This window comes from Priapulus caudatus, unplaced genomic scaffold (assembly GCF_000485595.1).
Source record: "Priapulus caudatus unplaced genomic scaffold, Priapulus_caudatus-5.0.1 Scaffold153, whole genome shotgun sequence".
NCBI classification, from domain to species: domain Eukaryota; kingdom Metazoa; phylum Priapulida; class Priapulimorpha; order Priapulimorphida; family Priapulidae; genus Priapulus; species Priapulus caudatus.
In genome coordinates, this window is record NW_014577214.1 from 382,664 (window position 1) to 405,775 (window position 23,112).

Below are 23,112 nucleotides of genomic sequence, written 5' to 3' on the forward strand. Positions count from 1 at the left end.
CGATGTCGGATGAAATTAGAACATGCGTCCTGTGCATCCGATATAGCAAGGGGCATAAAATCGTGTCGTACCGCATAGTTTACACGGTGCGTTTTGAACGTATGCGTCTGACGTACGTCGAGGACGTACGTCTAGGACGCATCGTGTAAATAGGCCTTTACAGGTCTAGAAACGCAAGAAAAAACAGCACAAAAACTTAAAAGAGAAATCATTGTCTTGTGCTCATTGCAGACTTCCTTTACTCCACACTCAGTGTAATTATAATTATAATTATAATTATAATATATAATTTAATAAAATATTAAATATAATTCAGTGATATAAAGGTAATTTCTGTAGCACACTTCTAGCACCACGTGCTAATACTATAGGGAAATAAAATATTTAAGTTATTACTATCACCCGTAAATTGTGCATTTATAACATTTGGGTCATTGTAAATTACTATTATTTTATCATTAAAATGTCACCTAATTGACCCATTATTTCGTCAAACATTTTCTTTTAACAAATGCTAGATTTCCTGCTCTACTAACAGCCGTTGTATATCCCTCCTACTGTCGCCAGAGCTCGTTGACTGTTCCTGTGCGAGTGCAGCCTTTAGCGTGCTGGCGTGAAAGATGCACACACTCCCCAACATTGAGAAAGCGACCATGATGTAAAAGACGGCTGGCCAGCCATAGTGTTCTGATACAAAGCCGATCAATGGTCCCTGCACCACGGTGCCCAGAGTGCCAAATCCTGAAACAGACGTTCCTTTGTTAGAGGTCACCTTGAAACGTGTCACTTCCACAGAACGTGATGTCTACAGTGCCAGTCACTGGACTGAACATGCGAAGCCCGTGTGATGCTGAACGTATACATGTTATTCGCAATACCACAAATGTTTACCAGCAGGTCAATGCTGCTAAGATGAAAATAAGATATATAACATAAAAAAATAAAATAATGTAATAACTATAGGATTAATACTAATGGAATGTTTCCAATTAGGAAGCAGGATTTCAGAAACCAATTCGCTATCCTGAAGCTGGTTCTATGAACCATTATCCTTGCCTTTGTAACATGTGGTGTACGGATGTACATTAGTAAGCTTAGGTTGGGTAGAGTCAGGTAGTTAGCATGTAGTATATCATATAACTAGGTTGAGTGTGCGAGTGCGAGTAGAGAAGCGATTCAGAGAGATTGTGAAATAGGGGTGCAGATTGAGTGGAAAGATGTAGGAGTCGGGAGTCTGGTTTTGACCACAGAAGTGAGCACACGCGCTTATGCGCGTGTGCGCATTTCTTTGTGTCATTGTGGGTTGTTGAACTGGAAGACGGGTAGACATACGAGACGGACGTGTACTGTATCGTGGCCGGTTGTTTTGTAAACATTATATCTTTAGTTGAACATAAATTCTATACACTCTTCTTGATTCTTTTACTCAAAATTACTCATTCAAACTAGTGTAAAAGCCGTCGTTACATTTTGGTGCTCGTGACAGACGGAACTGGGTTTTGCAAAACAACGCTTTGTGTCAACAATAGTCAAGGTTACATGTGTCTCACTCCTAGTCCTGCACTTTGCAACGACTAAGAACGAGCATAACTGCTGACCCAGCCCTCCAGCCACTGCCTGGGAGTCGAGAAGCACTGATGGGCACTGATGGGCACTGCTGGTGCCCACAAAATGCTCCAGGTAAGACCGTTAAAACATTTACTTGCATCTATACGGGGCTTAGGATTGCTAGGCAAAAGCCAAGTTCAACAGAAACAAGTGCATAAACCAGTGCTTAAGGTAACGTTGAATAACCGCTGTGTTAAAGTCCTGTGCTTGTAAAAACCGGGCCTTTGCACCGTGTTGACACAACACCCGCGTCACTTCTCCCCGTGTGGGCGTGGCTGTCACCAACTGATCTAAGATGAATCGTACCATTAACAATGCCAGTCACGGAAGCTGCGGATGAGCGGCCATTCATCTCTCCCAGCTGTGCTGAGACAGAGCCTCCCAAGATGGTGTCAGGTCCACAGTTGAAAGCTCCTACGAGCACCATGAATGCACTGTTGAAGGCGACTCCCCAGTGGCGGGTGAGCGTGAAGCACAACAAACACACTGTACAGAAGAGAGCCGAAATCGCTGATCCCAAGATGCCGTTGCCTTTGAACATCCTATATGAAATGCACGACCGTTACCTACACGATCGAAACGAAAATTTCACGTATAATATTTACACATACACTTCACTTTACCTGTGCCTATGAAGGAAGTAACCACACCCCTTTAGATATTGTTGCTATGTCAATTATGCTAGAGGAGTTTATATGTTTTTCATGTGCCCGTGCCAAATTGTTGACTTTACAGCACTTCGTAGCAAGCATTGTCTTTTAGAGTGCCTCATCACAATGATTGGATTGAGCCTGTCAATCAATAGATCAATTGGTATGGCAATATTGAACTGGAGGCAAGGTTCAAACCTATCAATCACGAGTCCTATTGTTGCACTGCCGACCACTCCTCCCACTTCAAACATCGTGGAAAACATGCCGGCTTCCGTTTTACCATAGCTAAGCTTGTAAAAAATGGAGAAAAAACTAAATCATACATGTGGCCAGAATGAACCCCTATCAGAATCATCAAAATCATGCAATCAATCAATTAATCAATCAATCAAGTGATCGAGTAAATCAATCAATCTATCTATCAATCCATTTGTCCGTCTCTCTGACGATTCACCTATCAATTGTTAATATATCCATCAGAATAAATTTATTTCATTAGTACCTATAGGTTGCTTAGACTTACATGACTTAGTAGATACAATGGTAGCCACATATACATGCAGTATCTCACAAGCTTCAAACAGAACATGGCCAATGACACATCGATTAGAATCCTATTGTAAAAATAATTATCACACAGATTCAAGTATTAACTTACTATTTTACTATTACTTTACTACATTGTTGACTAAATATTAACTTATTAAGTGCAGATGTATTGTTTACCCACTATCTAAAATTTTTTTTTTTTAGCAATGCCATAAACCTATGTTTACAATGCACTATATTCATTTAAGGACTACCCAGACAAATATATAATAATAATATATTTCTTCTATTTTCAATTTCTCCCCATTCAATTAAACGATCACAGACTAAAGAAACTTACGGCATTTTTAAGAGTTCTGACCAGGATAGTACAGTCGAAACATCCCTGTTGGACGTAGTTTGCAGATCTGTATCAAATATCAATGAACACAGTCATGAGATTCCTGCAACTACATGCAAATTATCTCAAAATAAATACCTTAAAAATACAGATGAAGCTAGAAATATACACATCTGCTGTTTATAGTTGTAAATGCGCACCTTTGCTTGGAATGACAAGTCCTAGCTCAGAGGGCTCAGAGCAGAAGAGGAAAACCAGAACACTCGAGACTGCCACAATCACAGATGGTAGAAAGAAGATGTGTCTCCATCCATAGGATGCCTGGAGATACACCTACAAACACATTCCCATTTTAAGAATGAGAAGGCCATATAGAGTATGCACATATTAGATCCTGTCAACTACTAAATGTGAGCTATTCTTACAATTTTAGTTGCAATGGAAATTCAACTGTCGTTAGGCATACCACTAACCGCGAGAGATGTTCCTGCAATTCCACCGGCGAAGGCACATGTTCCATAGATTCCAAACACAGTATTTCTATTACTGTTCGTAAACCACAATCCTATGATCTTTATGAAGTTTGGCCAGCACTGGGACTAGTACAAATGTAATTAAGAGTTTTGGCTAAGTGTGTGGCAGACAAACAGAATCAGGAGATAGACTTGTGCATCATCAATACTAGTAATACGATAGTGAATGAAACTGGGAAAATGCTGGCCAATCTCACCAAAATCCACGATATTACGTGCTGATTTTCCCTCGTCTGTGACTGGTGCTATATACCCTGCAGCAGGGTGTGTTCTAGTGAAAAGTACAGTGAAGCATATATAGTGTGAATCTATTTTAACTTACAACTAAGGCAACGAATTTAGAACTCATACTTAGAATGCAATCTAGCTATTTTAATAGTCTTCTAATTACCTGATTAAGTTTTATCTAATTAAATTCCCAAATGACCATTATTAGAAGATATTTATACATTCACTGCATTTTTGCCAGATTGGCAAAGTAATGAAAACGTCAAACGCACTTACCATGATTATATATTGAAAATTTCTGCACCAATGTTTGAAAATAAAAAATTAATGCCAAACCACCTCAAATTAGTCGCATCATTACCTGACCAATGCCATTGATGACCAGTAACATCAGGAACATCCTTAGGTGGTTCCAATAGCCAAAGCTAACCTGAATAAAACACCTACATTTACATAAGGGAATGAACTGTATTAACGTGTATTAAGTGTATTAATGTGTCGTCATTGATGCAGAAAAAATCTACCTTTGTCTGAAACATGAATTCTGACAGAACGCGTGTAAATGTAATAATTGTGCATTCGGATAAAACAATCACATTTACCAACATTTACCATGGATACAGCAGCGATCAGCAATCCAGCAGATGATGTACGTCTAGCACCAAGTGTGTCACCAACTGATCCAAATAACACCTGTAATATTGGCATTTAAAATGGGAATCATCTGAAAACTGACACATCACGAAACCTGACTGAGATAATGGCTCTTCATTTTAATGTCAGATTGTCACACGCTTCTCTTACGGTATAATTACCTTTTAAAATATCTATTTCAAAAAATTTCTACATCAGATTAAGGTTAGTTATGAAACCTTAAATTAAAAGAAACATTTCTACCACTATCTCATATGTAATCCCAGAAAAAACACTACTGGTGTTCTCCAAGCTCTATCTTGCCTCATCAAACACAGATCTAGCTGTTAATAAGGCCATATTAGAATTATTGACTTACCACTCACGGTTTTATACATTGGGATAAATTATTTACTTGAAAAGTTGCATATGGTAGTGTCAAGGCAGAGTCCATCCATCCTAGCTGCAGCTTTGTGAATTTAAATTCTTGTTCCAAGTCAACTTTTATCTAGAAAGTACAACATATAGATGTAAATATAAACATATCTATACTATAGTGTAAGAAATCATTAAATATTGTGATCAGGTAGTGTCATGGCAGTGTCCACCCATCCCTAGCTACAGTTTTGTGAACGAGAGTTCTTGGTCCAAGTCAACTTTTATCTAGAAGGTACAACAAGGTCAATATATTGATACACTCAATCCTAGTTTAGGACCCCAGTCTATATAGTTCGCATATATGTGCCAAACTAATCCGGGGTGCTAAACTACTACTCTTGAAATTAAACGAGCGGACTTTGAAAAGCAACAGGTTATAAACATAAAATCCGCGGGTAGGAAAAGTACTAAACGTTTTTGGGAGCTAATTAGAAAGGAAGAACCTATACGCAATGGCATAGTTAAAATAATAAACGAAGATGGGTGCGTCTTGAAAAAAAAGAGAATATAGAAAATGAACTCACGGGTTTCTGGCGAAAAATCAACTCGGACTCTGGCATCTCAGTGGGCCCCCAGGAGTCCCAACCATTTACATATAGCCCTCATATAGATATTAGAAATACTTTGTTAAGTAGAATAACGGTAGAGGAGGTGCGGCTTAGAATTAAAGGGAAAGTTTACTCTAGGTTCTAGGGTTATTTTCAGGTAATTTAGGTTATAATTACCCTACATAAAAAGTTTTCATGGTTCAATGACCATTAGAAATATTTTTTTTAAATGTTTTAAAACTAATGACTACAGTTTGATTACAACGATGGTGGCGCCACTCAAAGCGCACGATCTGATAAGTTGCGCAAAACCACTTTCCAGCTACCAAGGGCTACAGACCGAGGGTGTTTCTTATTTATTCATTTAAAAGTAAAAGGATTGTAATATCTTATAAACGACATATATAGTTTCAATTATAATATGAATAAATTTGCCCTAAAATGAATATCGTTCAGTTAAATAGCATTTATGTATAAATATAATTGCCATTTTGTGATTAGCACTCGGTCTGTAACGTGCAAAATAAATTGTCAAATACGCAACTTTTTCGGGGTGGCAGCACGGTCGCGGGTGTCATGGCGCCATTCAAATTTTGTAGCGTTGATGTGTAATTAATTATAACAATTAAATTAGGTATCTGGTAACAAATACGTATGTGTGGGTATAGACGATTTGTTATACAGTAAGTACAGTACGTTGTATGCAGTAAAATCCTAGAGGCTACTGTTCCTTTAAGCTAAGTAAGCAGGGCAAGGCCTGTGGCTTTGACGAGGTACCAAACGAATTTCTAAAGTTTGGGGGAAAATTCCTAGTCAAAGCACTAACGGTCTTCTTTAATAAAATTCTACAGTCATTAGAGTTCCCAGATTTATAGAAGAAATCAAAAGTATCATTAGTTTATAAGGGTAAAAACTTGGATAAACAGCTTCTGCAAAACTACAGACCGATTGCCTTAACGAGCAACGTAAGTTATTCATGGGAATTATTAGAGATCGACTGGAAAAATTGTTAGAAGACTCAAATATTTTGGGGGAGTTACAGAATGGTTTCAGGAGGGATCGGCGCACGGGAGATAATATATTTATAATAACCCAATGCATTCAGCAGGCGAAACATGTAAGAAAACCATTATACTTTGCATTCTTGGACTTCAAAAAAGCTTATGACTGGGTGGATAGGAATAAATTACTAAGGGAACTAAGAAGAATAGGTTTGGGTAATGGGTTCGTTAAGCTAGTGGAGTCTATGTACAAGAACAATGAATCAGAGATAAGTTTGGGACTGTTTGAATCGGATTGGATAGCATCTAATGTAGGTCTAAAGCAGGGTTGCCTTTTATCACCAATCCTTTTCGCATTGTTTATCAATGAATTGTCTACTAGGCTCGTAACAAATGCAAATGGATTGTGCATTGGAGGGAATTGCTTTCCGGGGATGTTATACGCGGATGTGGTGGTTCTGCTAGCAGAGAATAGGAGTAAAATGGAAAGTATGTTGAGCATTGCCGCAGACTTTGCAGAAAATGTTGGAATGGTTTTTGGAGAACAGAAATCCCAAATTATGATTCTCAATAAGCCGATAGAGGAGCAACAGGGTGTCTGGAAACTGGGAGCAATGAATTTGCAGCAAGTATCTGAATACACTTACCTGGGGGTAAAGCTTAGTGACAATATCGATAACTGCTTACAACAGCATGAGGACGATATACGAAAAAAAGCAAGAAAATACAGGGGAGCAATAGCTTCAAAAGCATTCTATAGTTTCAATAGATATTGGGTGGAAAGCAGTTGCAGTGCCTGCACTGACGTATACAAATAAAGCCCTAGTATTTAAAGTTAAAAAAGGAGGAACTTCCACGCTCCAGGCACTAGACAGGACTTAAAACCAGCTGGGAAGGGAGTTACTAGGGGCACCCTCTTATGTGGGACTGGAGAGTATTAGAGGGGAGATTAGATGGTCAACTTTTGAAGAGAGAGAGGCCAAAAGTAAAATTAAATATTGGGGCAGGATAAAATATATATGCATAATGAACGTAAATGTAAACAGATAGCGGAAGCAATGGAATTTGGCAAATTCAGATCAGACTGAATGAGGAGAACCAGGTTCCTCATAACAAAGTTTGACTTGGATAGGAGGCTAGACGAAGAGTTAACGGGGGGGGGGTATTAAAGATTGGAATGTTAGAGTGGAAAAAGCAATTAAACAGAGTGGTAATGTCTGGAAAAAAGTGATAGAAAACAAAAGTTCGCTAGGATTGTATAAAGAAAAAAAGACGCCTGATAAAGAGTCCTTTTATGATAATAGTCTTGGGAGTAGCCTGCTCTTTCAATGCAGAGCGGGGTGCTTGCCATTGAATAAACGAACTAGACACTGGGGAGGTGAAGATAAATGCTTAATTTGTGGGAAAGGAGAGTTTGAGACCCTGGAGCACTTTTTACTAGAATGTCCTGAATATGAAAACCATAGAAAAAGTTTTTTTTAATATGATTAAACGTAGAACAGGTTTGGAGGCAACAGAAACCTCGCATGTATGACATGCAGGAGCTCTTAAAAACTTACCTGGGGTTTAGGGTTGGCAGCAGCCTTATTACTATAGTTCAGCTTACTAAACAGTACCTGGAGATACTTTGGGGAGCTAGATCAGCTGCACTCACAAATCTATAAAGGGATACAGACTTTATTTTTTATTTTATTTTTTTCCCTCTTTTTTTTGCAGGGCAATACCGATCTAAAGGTTCCCAGTCATACATACATACATTCATAGGCTTGTGTACAGTGTTGTTCGGTTCTGCAATAGCGTGACAGGTGGCGAGACTAACGTCAACACACGTCACTAGGTCTTTTGATTTATTAATGTTTCTTGGAAACTAATTTGGAGGCTAGGAGTTAGATTGAATCTCGTGCAGATTGCCAGAACCAGAGACGAGTATCAATCGCCTTCTTCTGCCTTTCTGTCAAGAAAGGGCATATTTGTTGGTAGAAATAATTAGGCATTTTATGAAAAAAGACCTCTGTCGATTTTAAAGGGCCGATCCCCACATTTACGAAAATTAATGCTGGGTCAATGTTAATTGCAAGTGGCGAAGCGGCAATTGTATCGACTATTGTCAATTGTATTGAAATTTTTCTCGCTATCGAGTCTCGGGAAAGATAACCTCATTCTCATAACCTCATAGGCCCCCCCTAAATGCTAGTCTTCAAAAGGACTAATGCCCGGTAATGTAGTAATGTAATAACTAGCTCTAGTACTATAGCCCGCGTACAGTTGCCGCAGGCCTGCACAACCCAGACCACCTGCTGCAACTGCAACTGTGTGTGCAACTGGAACTGCAGGCAGGATTGCAGGCCTGCGGCAACTGTACGCGGGCTATAGTACTAGAGCTATGTAATAACGAAGGCGGAGTGAGAAGTGGATCAAATCGCTAGATCAACACTGCGAATTGCAGTAGAAAAAGTTGCAATTTTGCAATTTCCCAATGGTGAAGGAAGAGAATTCCAATACGAAATAACAGAAACAAAGAAGCTAAAGCCAGAAGGTCCAAGGATCGTTAGAAGATGGCACATGCCAAAACATAGCTCTAGTACTATAGCCCGCTGTCATTAACTGCTGCAGGCCTGCTCACAGGCACTTGGAACGGCTCAATAAAAAAAAAAGAAGATAAATAAACGTGAAATGTATTTACTACCTTACTAGTCTTAATGTTTTTCTACTCTGTTTCGCCTATAATCACCTGTAAATGCCAGTCAACTGCTCATCTGCAACATGCAAGTACACTGCACGCCCGCGCTGTGCACAAACAACATGAATAAGAGAGCAGGTAGGAAAGCGTGATCACAAAATTCGCTCGATGCTCGCTTCATTTCACACGATCACAGAACAAAAACACATCCAACGGCTTCCATCTTGGTATCTATGTGTACATAAATGTTCACTTGTTTGAATTATAACTCTGGCCTTTGTTCTTACCTACTCCCGCCAGAGATATCTCGTGAAATCCTGCAGGAAATGTTCTCTCCGTAAAAATGTAAAGAGTAAGGTATCATCCGAAAATCCCTAACGGCGCTACTTTCGATCGATCGCTGTAGTCGTGTGTGCGTGACGTCATGCCCGCGCGCATTGTGCTTGGCTTGGCGGGCCTCGAAACGAAGCTCGGAGGCCGGCAGCAGCTCATCCCGGCATGCAATGCGCCCCATTACTCGTGTATAAACAGACATCTCGTCCTCTTTACAATTTCACGGAGAGACCATTTCCTGCAGGATTTCACAAGATATCTCTTGCGGGAGTAGGTAAGAACAAAGGCCAGCGTTATAATTCGAACAAGTGAACATTTATGTACACATAGCTACCAAGATGGAAGCCGTTGGATGTGTTTTCGTTCTGTGATCGTGTGAAATGAAGCGAGCGTCGAGCGAATTTTGCCATCACGCTTTCCTACCTGCTCTCTTATTCACAGACACTTGAAGCGTTTCATCTGGAAACACACACCGCCGCCATTGCTGCTGCGCTGCACACTGACACATAAATATATAGCAGGTAAGAAAGCGTGCGCCAGAAATTCGCTTGACGCTCGCTGCATTTCACATGATTACAACACAAAAACTCAACATTCCGACTCCATCTTTGCTGCTAATTGAAGAACAGTGTTCACTTGTTGTAGAAATATTATGTCTCAGTTCGAAACAGAGCTGTGTCACGCAAAATCACGAATGAAATCATGAAATTCTCGCGTTCGCTAGCACTGCGTGCGTGATGTTAATGAACTTAAGTACATGGCTAAAGGCAGCGCACTGCATTTTGGGAAACAACAGCGCTGCTTTCCGCCTCCCATGTGAGCCCCGTCAAAGCCGCCAGTGGGGCGTTGCTATAGATAACTATTAACATATACGAATACGGCCGGAAAGGGTCTTCAGATTCCGAAATTCCTTAACATCACGTTCGCAGTGCTAGCGATCGCGAGAATTTCATGATTTCATTCGTGATTTTGCGTGACACAGCTCTGTTTCGAACTGAGACATAATATTTCTACAACAAGTGAACACTGTTCTTCAATTAGCAGCAAAGATGGAGTCGGAAGGTTGAGTTTTTGTGTTGTAATCATGTGAAATGCAGCGAGCGTCGAGCGAATTTCTGGCGCACGCTTTCTTACCTGCTATATATTTATGTGTCAGTGTGCAGCGCAGCAGCAATGGTGGCGGCGTGTGTTTACAGATGAAACGCTTCAAGTGCCTGTGCTCTTATTCATGTTGTTTGTGCACAGCACGGGCGTGCGGTGTACTTGCGTGTTGCAGATGAGCATTTGATTTTGACTGCCATTTACAGGTGATTATAGGCGAAACAAAGTAGAGAAACATTAAGACTTTGGTAGTAAATACATTTCGTGTTTATTTACCTTTTTTTTATTGAGACGTTCCAAGCAAGGAGCTAAATATATTTAGCTCCTTGGTTTCAAGTGCCTGTGCCTGTGAGCCTGCTAGCCAAAACAATGATCCACCGTCACGCTGAAGATCACAAACTGACAAAGTCAAAGATCATCATCATTGAAGCAAACTAATTTTGAATACGTTATACATACCACTCCAATGGGTTTTCTTAGCAGGTAACCAGATGCATAAGCAAGCCAGGCTATAGCAAAAACCAAGAACCGTCTACCAAGTAATTGCCTTAACATTTTTGCTGCACAAGATTTATGCATGCCACATCTTGGAAATTCGGAGCAAATGTTGTTTGCATACAGCAGCGCCATCTCTCGGATACTTTATTAGTTCCTATAACCTCATAAGGAGATTAGAGCCATCAGTCTTCAACGTCCTAGGAACTATATCGAAGACGGAAATAGACAAAGTTAATCAGATGGACAGATCAATACTTCGGATCGCAGTAGCAAAGGCATTAAATTTGCAATTAACTAAAGAGGAAAGGAGAAAATTTCCAATTGGAATGACAGAAACAAAGAAGCTAAACAATATAATAATAACTACACAAAAATTTCATTTGTTTATAGAATGAATAGGGGGGCTGGAACACCTTACCAGATATAAAATTGAGAGCTCATTCGACGAGTCCTGCAGTATCCAGATTGCTGGTAACACCTCCGATTACTGCCCATTCCATCTAGCGCCCTCCAAAACACCGATAAACTGTAAGGACCTCAACTGCCATTTCCAGCCTGTTCAGAGACCTCACTGTGAATAAGTGTACCTCTCACACTTTTCTGCATTTCCATTGGTATTTTTTTTACATTTTATCATTATATATATATTTTTTATCTAAATAGTGTTTGTAATGCATGCATTGATAATTACCATACTAAAGCATTGATGTATGAATATATCAAATCAAAATACATAACAGACTTTCACCATTGCTTACTTGTCATGACTCGAGCTACAGTGATCATGTATTGCTTAGACGTGTGAAACACTATAACAGCTCGATACACACGCTCAAAAATCACGTCAAAAAAATATCAAATACTTTTTATGAAAACGTTCAGACTTTATTGCTCATAATTAAAAAAGGTTTATACATCCAATATTATTAAATTGCTACAAAGACCTTTTAAGTGAATGGATTAAATGGAACGGCAACCACCAGATGAGTACGACGATAGTCTTATGCATGGATCTTCGCCTTTTCACTGTAGGCGATATACCAGACGAGAATGGCTCCAATTGCTGCCACAAACTCACTCTGCAGCCACGGCCCTCTGTACTGACCCTGCAAACAGCCCACATACACACATATCAGTAGTAGCACACACAGCCAAAAACCAGTAATCTTATTGTAACAAGGAAACACTTCGGATAGCATCCCGTGATTTTGGGCAAAACAATAATATATATAATTATATATATATTTCTTTATTTATATTTAATAGTAACATATCCAATATTACATAATATAATTATTGTAATAAATGTTGCACACTACCCTGTTCCTGCAATCCAAACTGCAGTGAGAACATAGCCATACACTTAATAAACATTTTCAGGTGCAATCCAGGAGTACAGAACAAACTTCTTCTTTTCTCCCCACCCTTTAGGGCCAGAGCTAGTGCAGGAGAGTAAAATGGAGCAGTTGTCCTGTACCGTAGTATTTGGACGCTCGCCCGAAACTGGATGCTCCTAAGTGCGCATGCGCGCAGGCACCTCTTGTTTTGCAAGGGCGCACACAGCGTATGCGCAGCATGCGCAGTAGTCATCTGCGCCCCACCAAACGGTCGCAATAAACAAACATGGCGGACTTCCCGGTCACTGATGGAAACATTTGATTGAAACAATTTGCAATATGTAGTAAATTAGTAAGACTGTGTTATGTGTGTCAGGTTACAAGGCGAAACAAAAAGAAAACAAAAGAGCATAGCTACTATTTCCTACGGCCGTGCAAAACAAGATTCAAACAAAAAGAAAACAAGAGCAAAACAAAAAAGCATGCCTACGGAGCGTCCAAATACTACGGTACAGTCCCACCAGACCAATGTAGATACTATTAGTATTACATGTATAGTCAATAGATAATGGCAAACTGTGCACTTTTCAATTCGCCGTACACAAAAGGTGCATGGTCCCTCCTTTCCACCAGGCAAAATGAGATAGTTACACCCCTGCCCATCTGCTTTTGATAAAATTATACAATACCGGGTGATTTAGCTCGATGGTGAAAAGTGGTTTGACGTTGCCAACGTTTTCTTCGTTGCGTTGAGCTTTCTTAAGCTGTTGGTAGCCTTCAGAATCAAACACCCTGATCGGATAAACGTTCCTTGGTGCCAGTTTATGTTCACCTACCCAGCTGACCTGTCATATGAAATAGCATTTTGTTAGACCATACTGACAGCTATTAGCAACAGTGTTTTACCATCTCAACCATATTATTTACTTAGTTTACCAACTGTAGTTTTATTGAGTACTTATTGGCTACCACGTTTAGCATTACACTGAGGTATTCCTGTGACCGTTAACGCCAAACATCTATAGTAAATTCTGCAAGCATTTTGTTTATTACTAACTGATCTAACAGTCCGTGTGTATACAAAACTCCATAAATTTTTAACAAAAGGTTATCGGTGTAATCTGAGAGTTATTCATAGCATGGTGTTTCAACTTCTCACAACAACATAACATCAACCAGAAAATGGAAAGTAAACTTGAAAATGAAACGAGGTTTTACCTGATATTTCGTCCCATCTTCACTTTTGGTCACAGGTGTTGTACGACCATTAATCTCGGCATAGAGAGGAAGATTCTGTAACGATTGAAATATTGCGATAAAATGTTAACAACATAGATCGACTATAATTCTTTATATTTAGTTTTGGATGTGTGAGGCAGGTGCAAAGATGCATTATACTTCCAAGCCGCTTGTTGGGAGAAAGATATAGGAAATACGAGACGAATTTTGGTCAAATATAGAAGAAATACAAGAATACTCAGATATAAATTAGATAGCTGTAGGAATGTCTATCATCCAATATAACCTTTGCTACTAGGCCTTAAAGTTAGCTGGTAATAATCAGGAATATAGTTGCTTTTAGAGTTTACAGGTGACAGGTCTAAATGGATTTGGGGCAAAATATTAAAATGAAGCCTTATAAGCATTTATAGATGAATAGCTTAAAACATAACAATTTGTCAGTGTTTACAACATTTTAGCTGCACGTTTTTATAACATTTTCCACTCACCTTAGCACCATTACTGCACTTCAGCGTAAACTCTGTCACTAATGCTGTACTCACTACCACAGCTGCGTCATGTGTGGAGTATACCTGGCTGTCAACCTGTGGTTTCAGGCATGATTCAGCTGAAGCTACCGAGAGACAAACAACAGGTATCATCACAATTTGAATTAACAATACTTTTTTTTAGACAAGTAATTTTCCAGAAACAAAAATCAGTATTAGTGAACTCTACCTGCCTTGATTTCAGTTGCTATTGCCACCGGGGTGTATTAGAACAAAAATTAGCAGGACAGGAGATGATTTGAAGTTAGCATTGCATTGCCATTAGGCCATGAGAATTGAGGTATGAGTTTACCGTCTGAGATATTTTGAAAAGTGAGGAGACTGTTTTTCACTTTTCATTTTTCATTATTCATTTAATATTTGTAGTTAACCCATTGTTCATGCGTTGCCCCGTTTTTCGGGATCAGGCTGTAAGTCGATGTACTCAGGATACGTCAGCATGCTTTTGCGCCCTAAACCAAAACCAAACCCAAGGTCTCAAAGAGCCAGAGGGGGATCAGGACCCCAATGAAGGATGTAAATAGGCCCTATAGCGTTTTTGTATTGGTAATGTATGTTTTAATCGCTCTGAATGGACAACTTGGGTTTTAATGATTTAAAAATGAAAATAATGAAATACTTTTGAAATAACGAATATTTTCGGCGGTGGCTCTGACGACATGCGGGCGGTGAACGGTAAACTCATACCTCAATTCTCATGGCCCTAGCTTCTCTTACTCTTAGTTTGATACACAGTTTTTGTGCATTCACTAAAATATATTACTTGTTGTCTGCTAGTGCTAGCTACAGGGCAACACTAGCCACATGTGTAAATTCTTACAGTATTAAGTAATATACAAATATATACATATAATACATATTAGTTATAACATAGTCATAGGTTTATATACAACTTGCTTCGCACAGTGTCAGTACTCAGTAAGCCTACTCAGTACCTATTCCCACAAACAGATACATAACATAGCCTAGGTAGCATCGTAGGCAAAACTAAGGTGTTACTCATTTTTGACCTTTAATGATCTAGTAATATACCAGTCTTTACTAGACCAACAAAAAGCCAGAACTCGAAAATCGTCGATACGTGTACATGTGGCTAGGCAGCCATAAACAACACTCAACAGCCACGTCACCCACCGGCAAGACAAGCCGTCACTCAGCTTTAGGTATTTCGATACATCATTGCCATCGATGTGAAGCGTAAATTAAGATAAATTATTAGTCATAAACAGTAGTACCAATAAGTTACATAACAATTAGCATACATAACCGTGTACAAGACATACAATACCGTACCTAAAGATAGAATGAAGAGACCAACTAGCAAAGACGTGAACATTTCGACGGCCATGGTTGTAGATGCGACAGAGGGCGCGCAACTCAATGAGTTCGTAGACGGGTCCATGCGGCATAGTCAATATAATAAGCCTCTATATCAATAAAAAAGACCACCATCCCCATCTGTGCAATCACAAAATGCACAAAACCGACAAATCTACAATATTTGATACAAGTGTTATCATTAATATTAATATTACAAATATTTTTTCTTTTTTAAATTATTCTTTACAGCTTTATTTTGCAAAAATTCGCATAAAACGGGACTTATTTAATCAGATGTTACCCCAGCTCTACACTTCTGAAATCTTATTGTTGCCCACCTATGCAGCGAAGAGATGGGGATCATCTACTTACAGGAAGTTGCTTGTCGCCGGTCCAGTGATATGGCAGCACCCAGTAATTTCACTCGTTTGTAAGGTTGCACGACTAGGGATATCCATATTCTTAAGACCATTAGTTGGCTGTGCTTATACATATTGAACTGTCACACCTAGCTTGGTACGGAATGGGTGGAACCAGTAGCACCCGCCGAGTAACAGTAGAGATGGAGGACGAGGATGGAAACGGTGTAGTGAAGGTAATTTGTGAGTCTCCTTGGACGTTTATAAATATAATGAATAAATTATGGATTCGCCTTCGGTTAGATACAATAATATAACCCAACACAAGAGTAGTGTTACAACGCGAGCTTATTCTTTTCTTTGGAGGAGCCCCTGAGTGATTTACTCAGGGCAGTTTTATGGTGCGTTTTTCGAGACTAGAACTTCCAAACTGGGTTTATTCTAAACACGAACCTTTTTCCGCTATCCTGGGACTTACTAGTATATCACTTATCAGTATATGTATCACAATACTCTGTATTAAACTAATATAACCTGTTACAAAATTTCGAAGCGACGAGCGGCGATATTTCGAACGCCATTTCTGGTGACCTGTGACGCTGGCTTTCCCAATGTGCATATAGCGATCGGCAAACTTCGGTCAGCTTTAGCTCTGTTTATATGCTCTGGCTTTAGTGTGCTGCGAGCCCTCCGATTAGTCGGTGAAGGATACGCGCCACATCCACTTGCTATTTCTCAGGCATCCCGTGTAGACTGGTACTCGCTCCCACCTCGATTACTCGTACCATACCCATCGAGTAACTAAGCCGAGAGGTGGGACCGGGTACCAGTCTAGCATCCCGTGATGCATCCGCTCTTCAAACCGAAGTTTGCCGATCGCTATGCACATTGGGAAAGCCAGCGTCACAGGTCACCAGAAATGGCGCTCGAAATATCGCCGCTCGTCGCTTCAAAATTTTGTAACAGGTTATATTAGTTTAATACACAGTATTGTGATACATAGTAAGTCCCAGGATAGCGGAGAAAGGTTCGTGTTTAGAATAAATCCAGTTTGGAAGTTTCTAGTCACGAAAAACGCACCATAAAACCGCCCTGAGTGAATCACTTGTGTTGGGTTACATTATTGTATCTAGCCTTCGGTATTTAGGAGTAGATAGTAGACAAGTGTGATAATACAATATACTGGAAACTCTACATTTACCAAGCGTACACAACCCGTTATTTATTACGTGCCTTACTCTTAGTACACCTGAAGGCTACCAACTACATTGATTCTGTTATATATTATTCTGTGGCTCATAATAAACAAAACCACACATGCAAATTCAGAACTGCACTTGCAAGTTCAGAAGTGTGCATGACATACTCAAATCAAAACTTGAACGCATATGAACAAGCTTTTGAGCAAACTGCAAGTCGGTAATCATGCATGCAAGCTGAGAGGTGCGAATGAAAAAAGTCAATATGATTAAAGGACAATATAAAAGGAAAATATAATAAAGTGCAGGTGGCAGCACTGTATTAATAATTTTGATGCATCTGTTTAACTACTTTGAAATTGAAGTGACCGGGACCTCTAAGAATCGAGTACAAGACGCGTCTATAAAAATGATACAGTACTACCACCTCTCTCTATTTTTGGCTCACCTTGATATCGTCAAGTTGAGCTATTGCCATGGGTCGTTGTCCGTCGTCCGACCGTCCGTCCGTCAACATTTGGTTTCGGTCAACGATAACTCAGGAACCGCTTGACCCACATGTTTGAAATTGGGTGTAGTTGTTACTGCTATGCTCCCATATGGAACGTCCTATTTTGAAGCACGCCAGTCGACGTACTTTCGAGCCACGGCAATTTTTTGGCAAAAATGGGAATTGCCATTAGTCAGTTCAGATTCAACGGATTTAGATAATTTTTGGTATGTGAATGAATAAGGGCTAGGGGTTTTGATATTTAAAAAAAAAATTATGCAAATTAGGTAGGGTTTGGAAATTATATAGCATATTATATAAACACAAACAGTCTGTGGTGTCACACTCGTCTGGTTCGTTTTACAAGATTTCATTGACAATATCTTTAATGCAAAATTGGTATTTCCTCTCCACTCTGCCGATAAAACGTCTATATTAGAGTAAAGTTTTACAAAACATGTCGGAACGCAGCATAACCTATTTATTTCAAGCGCCATCACTACAAAGCGGGTATAGCGCCATCTACGGTCACAAATTGTGATTCATTTTGGTTTATAAATTATTATTGCGATATACAGATGGCAATCGTTTCTATAATGTACGTCGATGGTTGCTCAATTAAAACTGACTTCTTCTTACTCACTCATTTGTGTCCTTTTTTGTGGTGAGCTACAGTGTCATTGACACTTTCATTATAAAAGTTATTATATTTATATCAGTTTTTATTTGTGTTTGCCATGAAAGCTTCTGAACTTGCATGCACACATTTTTCTTGCGCAGGGTTTTCTTGCATGCTTGTGTAGATGTATTTTCACAAACACATTACTTGGACACAGACAAAAACAGACGCTTCAGCTAAAGCAATTTTAACAAGATGAACGATTAAAAATAAAATCTATAGTTTGTTAACTCATAAAAACTAGGTTTACTAAAATTAATTAGGTGCAGATATATTCATACAGGATCTATACTCTAGAATGACAGGTATATACATTTTGTAACAAAATAATAATGTCGTAACCTTACAAATAAAAACTGCAAATATTCATCACTCTCAACTCTAAATTGACCATGTCTTATTGTTAAAAAATTTTCCTGTTACTTTAGATATCAGAGTCAATGGCAAGAAGACTTGCAGGCGAAGGAGACTCTTCTCCAAGAGAACCTAGAAAAGGTAGGCATTGTTTTAATAGAAAAGATACGGTGGAAACACAAATGAAAATATCAATATGACAGTTTTCGTTCATTGACGCTTGGGTGTGAATTCCTAAATTTCCATCTGCAGCACAGCATGTTTCACAGCCCGCTCTCCCATCGGCTACTGCCCCTAAAATGGTACCACCTATGGGCTATCCTGTCCCATCTGGAATCAGTCAACAGGAACATGAAGAAGAGATTCGAAGAATAGAAAGCTACTACAAAGAGAGGCAGCACGCACTGGAACAGAGGGTAAAATCTATCTACAGCCTCCTTCTATCTTGTGTCATTAGAGATACCTATAAATGTAGCTTGTCATGATTTTGTTCTAGGAAATGTTGGCTCTTGCTTAAGCTTAGTTATCATTTTATGCAGTTACTCAATCTTTACGCCAAAATTTTGCCGCAATGGCACTTAAAAAATGTAACTGCATTGCATATTTCTAGCTTATTGAGAACATTTGAGATGTTTTACAACTGTAGCAATAATCACAGATAAAATATCTAAAGAATTGCATTCCACTTTAAATGGTCCTTTTTTAATTTCTTTAAAAACCTAATTATCACATTATTTGCATTATATATGTAAACATCAGCCATGTGTACAAAATTTCTCAATAGTTGATCAAATGTTTATATTAATTCCTCAGAATGTAGAGCAATACAGCCTTACAAAGGAGGAATTTGAAAATGCACTAAAACAAGTACATGCCAAGTTTGTGTAAGTTTTTGTTGGACATAAATAATGTTAATGTATTGCAGCAAAGGTAACCAACCCATCACTGTGAAAAGTATAGGTTGGAAATACGTGCTAAGAATGTTATCAAGAGCTAATACTACCTAGAGTGTACAACGGAAAAACGGGAAAATAGTGCTATTTCACAACAACATTATTCTACTTTGCCTGCGAGTCTAGAATAATTTTATGGTATTGCATTAAGCAGAATTCTTTGCTCTCTAAAACAAGACCAACCGCTTGTCAATACGATACTCCGAGGCTGAGATATTGGCTCCTAAACCTCCCCTTCCACATGCCTCACGCCGCCTCGCATCCCGGTTATTCAGCCACCTCTACGCCCCTAAGCATTGCTTCGTGAAAGTTCGGTTTTTCCGTGATAACTTTATGAATGAACGGCGTTTCGGTTATCATAGGTGACTTTCGGGGGCATTGCTTATGCCCTTATCTCCCATTATCTTTTCTAGCAGGGCTACTACTACTACCCTAGGGGTACTAGTTACTAGCAGTTACTGTATGGTGTAGTAAGAGTACCACATTTGGGCATGTGACATCAATTATCAGCACTCCAAGCGGTGACCGAAACCGATAGCCAAAATGCTTAGGGGCGTAGAGGTGGCTGAATAACCGGGATGCGAGGCGGCGTGAGGCATGTGGGAGGGGAGGTTTAGGGGCCAATATCTCAGCCTAGGAGTATCGTATTGACAAGCGGTTGGTCTTGTTTTAGAGAGCAAAGAATTCTGCTTAATGCAATGCCATAAAATTATTCTAGACTCGTAGGCAAAGTAGAATAATGTTGTCGTGAAATAGCACTATTTCCCCGTTTTTCCGTTGTACACTATAGGTATTATTAGCTCTTGATGTTATACAAATTTTATTGACATAATTTGGTATATATGAGCTTGTAGAATGAGCAAATTTGCTACTATGCTTTACAAGCAGAAGAACAGTTACATAGTAATTCTAACAGTGCTAACATTCTTTTGAGTAACTTTACATGCATATGCAGTGCATATAGAAACAACTTGTTTTTTTGTGATGAGATATAAAATAAACAGTGAATCTGACAGTGAGAGCATATCTACATGCTTTTCAAATCAATAAGTTTCACCAATTTTTGTAGAAAACAACCGAAAACGCCTATTTGTGGGGATATGGAAGAGCGTGTAATGAAATGCTATGAAGCCAACCGAGGACAAACTCTACTCTGCTCCCAAGAGGCAAAAGCATTTGTCCAGTGTGTCGACCACACTAGAGGGGTAACTAAAATTATTGAACAGAATTTATTAGTGTTATCCTGCTGTAATATTTTTTGTCTATAGTAAAAACATCCATTCCTTACAGTATAAGTGGTGCACTTTGTTTCAAGTATGAGCTTTCGACTAGCATATCTCACTTTGCGCACAAATTGATTTTACTGTGACTGTTGGGATTTGAATACAGATCTTACTTCACATTAAACTACGTAACATAGTTTTATTATAATCTTGCTGATCAATTGCCTAATGTTCACTTACCACTTTGTTCTTTTATGCATAAAAGTATTTCATGAACTAATGTCTGTTTTGTTATTTTCTAGAATGTTGTCACGAGGGTAGGCTGAATCAACAGGAAATACAAGAGCAAGAATACAATCAGCTAATTACGAATGTGTCATCTCAGTTGTTGCTGGTGTTTTATTGGCAATCAGTGGTAACTCATTCAACTATTTTAGAATTTTCCCAGTTTAGAAAACTGTGCTACTTATGCAAAGTATTAACAATTTAAATTATTTTAATCTCTTTAACGATACCATGTGCAGTTCTTTCATAAAGCTATGTAAAAGCACATCGTTATTGTTAGGAGAACGTGGTTATTCTTGCATGAGCACCATTTAAATTTATAACACATTAATATTACAGCTATCAGTTATCTGCAGTATGTGTAAAGACTCATGGTTAGTTTTGTCACCAAGAAACACACAATGTGGTTTGATTGCAAAAGGTTATAGTGCATTTTTAGTGAAATAAAAGTATGTTGTATAGTTAATAACCAATATTTTGCATTGCTTTGTCTTTCGATGCAAAGGACGTATAGTTACTTCAAGGTTTAAAACCTTAAACGAGGTTATGCCATAATTACAATTTATAGATTGCTAATGGTAACTCTTGAAAGATAAAGGGAAATTTTTGTCTGTACACTCTCTAAGTACGGCAACGGCTACTACACTAGTTATTTATATTTAGTCTCATAATGAGCATATGCTTGTAAATTGTATTGTTTTTATTTATGGGAACGATAGAGGTCGGTACTGTAGGGGCACATGTGATGCGTGCTATTCTGATGCTACATGAATTCTAATTAGACGAGTTACACAACTTACTTCGCCTAAAACCTATTCAACAATTTTACGATAGGTGGATAGCCTGGTCTGAGATTGGTGGCTACAGTCCTAGTAGAAATATGAAAACAGTTTCATAACTTATATGATTATACCTCTGCGTTTATGTAAGGACGTATCCCGTGTGGATGATGGGATGCTTATTCAGGCCTGCTGCCTATGGGCGCCTTCTACTGTTGTACTCCACCTATATCTGTACAGTAATCATCGAGAATTGTCGTCAGTGAAACCCGGCCTTGTTCCCCCACCCCGTCAGCCTAGCTATGCACATTGACTGGGAGCTGCGCCTCTCCCTCGTCATTACTGAGATGCTGTTGATAGACGACCCCCCCCCTTTCCTTCCGTCACCGCACCCAGGAATTATCTCAGGAAGTCTTTCTGGAACTAGCGCGACACGAGATTACAAAACAATAGGCCTACCGGCGTTAAAAACGGGCCGCCATCGGTTATCATTGAGCATTGCGTATTATGAATTATATGAATTCTTGCGCATTATTTCGTGGATTTGTATCGCGTTGGTGTAGTATCGGTTGCCATGGCAGCGCACGCGCGCGTCTGCCCCTGGGAGCAGCAGAGCATGGTTCCACCGCGAATGTACGTGCAATTATCTAGCCGCGTATACGCTTGCCTGTTCTGCGCTCACTTGATCATTACCCGCGTTATCTATAATTATGCACGGAGTTCGCCTGCCACTTATATGTCCTCCGAAAAGAACGATGCGTCTAAACCTGTTCCGCGAACCCGCACGGAAAACACATACACACACTCGCTCACGCACGCACGCACGCACACACGCATACACACACAGAGACACACACACATGGACACACATAGATACACACTCACATAGACACACACCGCACACGCACGCACACGCGCGCGCGCACGCACACACATACACACGCACACACACGCGAAGCGCAGCACAACAACATAGACAGAGAGAGGAGAAGAGGAGAGACGACGACGAGGAGATCACGGCGAGCGAGAGAAGACTCGAGAGAGAGAGAGGAGAGACGGAGTGACGAGAGAGAGATGGAGAGAGAGACGACGGAGACGGAGAGGATGAGAGACCATTAAGAGTAGAGAGAGAGGAGAGATGAGACTGATTCGAGAGAGATGAGAGAGCAGAAGATGAGAGAGAGCAGAGAAGAGATCTTCT

At 39.5% G+C, this 23,112-nt stretch overlaps 3 protein-coding genes across 10 annotated transcripts; 1 reads left to right on the forward strand and 2 right to left on the reverse strand.

Moving 5' to 3' along the window:
- Positions 1-211: 211 nt before the first annotated feature.
- On the reverse strand, positions 212-11,924 carry LOC106806315 (sugar phosphate exchanger 3-like). 5 transcript variants are annotated; one of them, XM_014808203.1, is made up of 11 exons: positions 11,105-11,924; positions 4,960-5,052; positions 4,524-4,604; positions 4,273-4,341; positions 3,624-3,749; positions 3,351-3,483; positions 3,151-3,217; positions 2,785-2,875; positions 2,457-2,551; positions 1,915-2,150; positions 212-741 (listed from the first exon to the last, which is right to left on the reverse strand). In XM_014808203.1, the coding sequence occupies exons 1-11, from the start codon at positions 11,273-11,275 to the stop codon at positions 515-517; spliced, it is 1,389 nt and encodes a 462-aa protein (XP_014663689.1). In that variant the 5' UTR covers positions 11,276-11,924; the 3' UTR covers positions 212-514. The 5 variants fall into 5 exon arrangements, with proteins under 5 accessions (XP_014663689.1, XP_014663691.1, XP_014663690.1 ...); XM_014808205.1 differs by lacking the exon at positions 3,624-3,749; XM_014808204.1 differs by lacking the exon at positions 2,785-2,875 and having other exon boundaries at positions 2,457-2,546.
- Positions 11,925-12,003: 79 nt separating this feature from the next.
- Positions 12,004-15,667, reverse strand: LOC106806316 (translocon-associated protein subunit delta-like). Its single transcript, XM_014808208.1, has 5 exons — positions 15,564-15,667; positions 14,211-14,335; positions 13,699-13,773; positions 13,170-13,325; positions 12,004-12,249 (listed from the first exon to the last, which is right to left on the reverse strand). Exons 1-5 carry the CDS (start codon positions 15,616-15,618, stop codon positions 12,145-12,147), a joined length of 516 nt encoding a protein of 171 aa, XP_014663694.1. The 5' UTR covers positions 15,619-15,667; the 3' UTR covers positions 12,004-12,144.
- Positions 15,668-15,948: 281 nt separating this feature from the next.
- Positions 15,949-21,605, forward strand: LOC106806317 (MICOS complex subunit Mic19-like). 4 transcript variants are annotated; one of them, XM_014808209.1, is made up of 6 exons: positions 15,949-16,185; positions 18,746-18,812; positions 18,918-19,087; positions 19,485-19,555; positions 20,694-20,872; positions 21,032-21,123. In XM_014808209.1, exons 1-6 carry the CDS (start codon positions 16,114-16,116, stop codon positions 21,037-21,039), a joined length of 567 nt encoding a protein of 188 aa, XP_014663695.1. In that variant the 5' UTR covers positions 15,949-16,113; the 3' UTR covers positions 21,040-21,123. The 4 variants fall into 4 exon arrangements, with proteins under 4 accessions (XP_014663695.1, XP_014663696.1, XP_014663697.1 ...); XM_014808210.1 differs by having other exon boundaries at positions 15,950-16,185; positions 18,924-19,087; XM_014808211.1 differs by lacking the exon at positions 21,032-21,123 and adding an exon at positions 21,150-21,605 and having other exon boundaries at positions 15,952-16,185; positions 20,694-20,829.
- The last annotated feature ends 1,507 nt before the right edge of the window (positions 21,606-23,112 follow it).

What these genes read in the sequence shown, in the direction of transcription:
- LOC106806315 (XM_014808203.1), bottom strand. Translation starts at nt 11,275, where the DNA reads ATGGCGCTGCTGTATGCAAACAACATTTGCTCCGAATTTCCAAGATGT. An exon ending in TACCATATGCAACTTTTCAA is followed by an intron (nt 4,605 to 4,959) that starts GTAAATAATTTA and finishes CCAATATTACAG; the next exon opens with GTGTTATTTGGATCAGTTGG. An exon ending in TCAGAACTCTTAAAAATGCC is followed by an intron (nt 2,876 to 3,150) that starts GTAAGTTTCTTT and finishes TTTTTACAATAG; the next exon opens with GATTCTAATCGATGTGTCAT.
- LOC106806316 (XM_014808208.1), bottom strand. Translation starts at nt 15,618, where the DNA reads ATGGCCGTCGAAATGTTCACGTCTTTGCTAGTTGGTCTCTTCATTCTA. An exon ending in TCTCTTCATTCTATCTTTAG is followed by an intron (nt 14,336 to 15,563) that starts GTACGGTATTGT and finishes GTCTCTCGGTAG; the next exon opens with CTTCAGCTGAATCATGCCTG. An exon ending in AGTGCAGTAATGGTGCTAAG is followed by an intron (nt 13,774 to 14,210) that starts GTGAGTGGAAAA and finishes CAATCGTTACAG; the next exon opens with AATCTTCCTCTCTATGCCGA.
- LOC106806317 (XM_014808209.1), top strand. Translation starts at nt 16,114, where the DNA reads ATGGGTGGAACCAGTAGCACCCGCCGAGTAACAGTAGAGATGGAGGAC. An exon ending in ATGGAAACGGTGTAGTGAAG is followed by an intron (nt 16,186 to 18,745) that starts GTAATTTGTGAG and finishes CTGTTACTTTAG; the next exon opens with ATATCAGAGTCAATGGCAAG. An exon ending in TCCAAGAGAACCTAGAAAAG is followed by an intron (nt 18,813 to 18,917) that starts GTAGGCATTGTT and finishes CTAAATTTCCAT; the next exon opens with CTGCAGCACAGCATGTTTCA.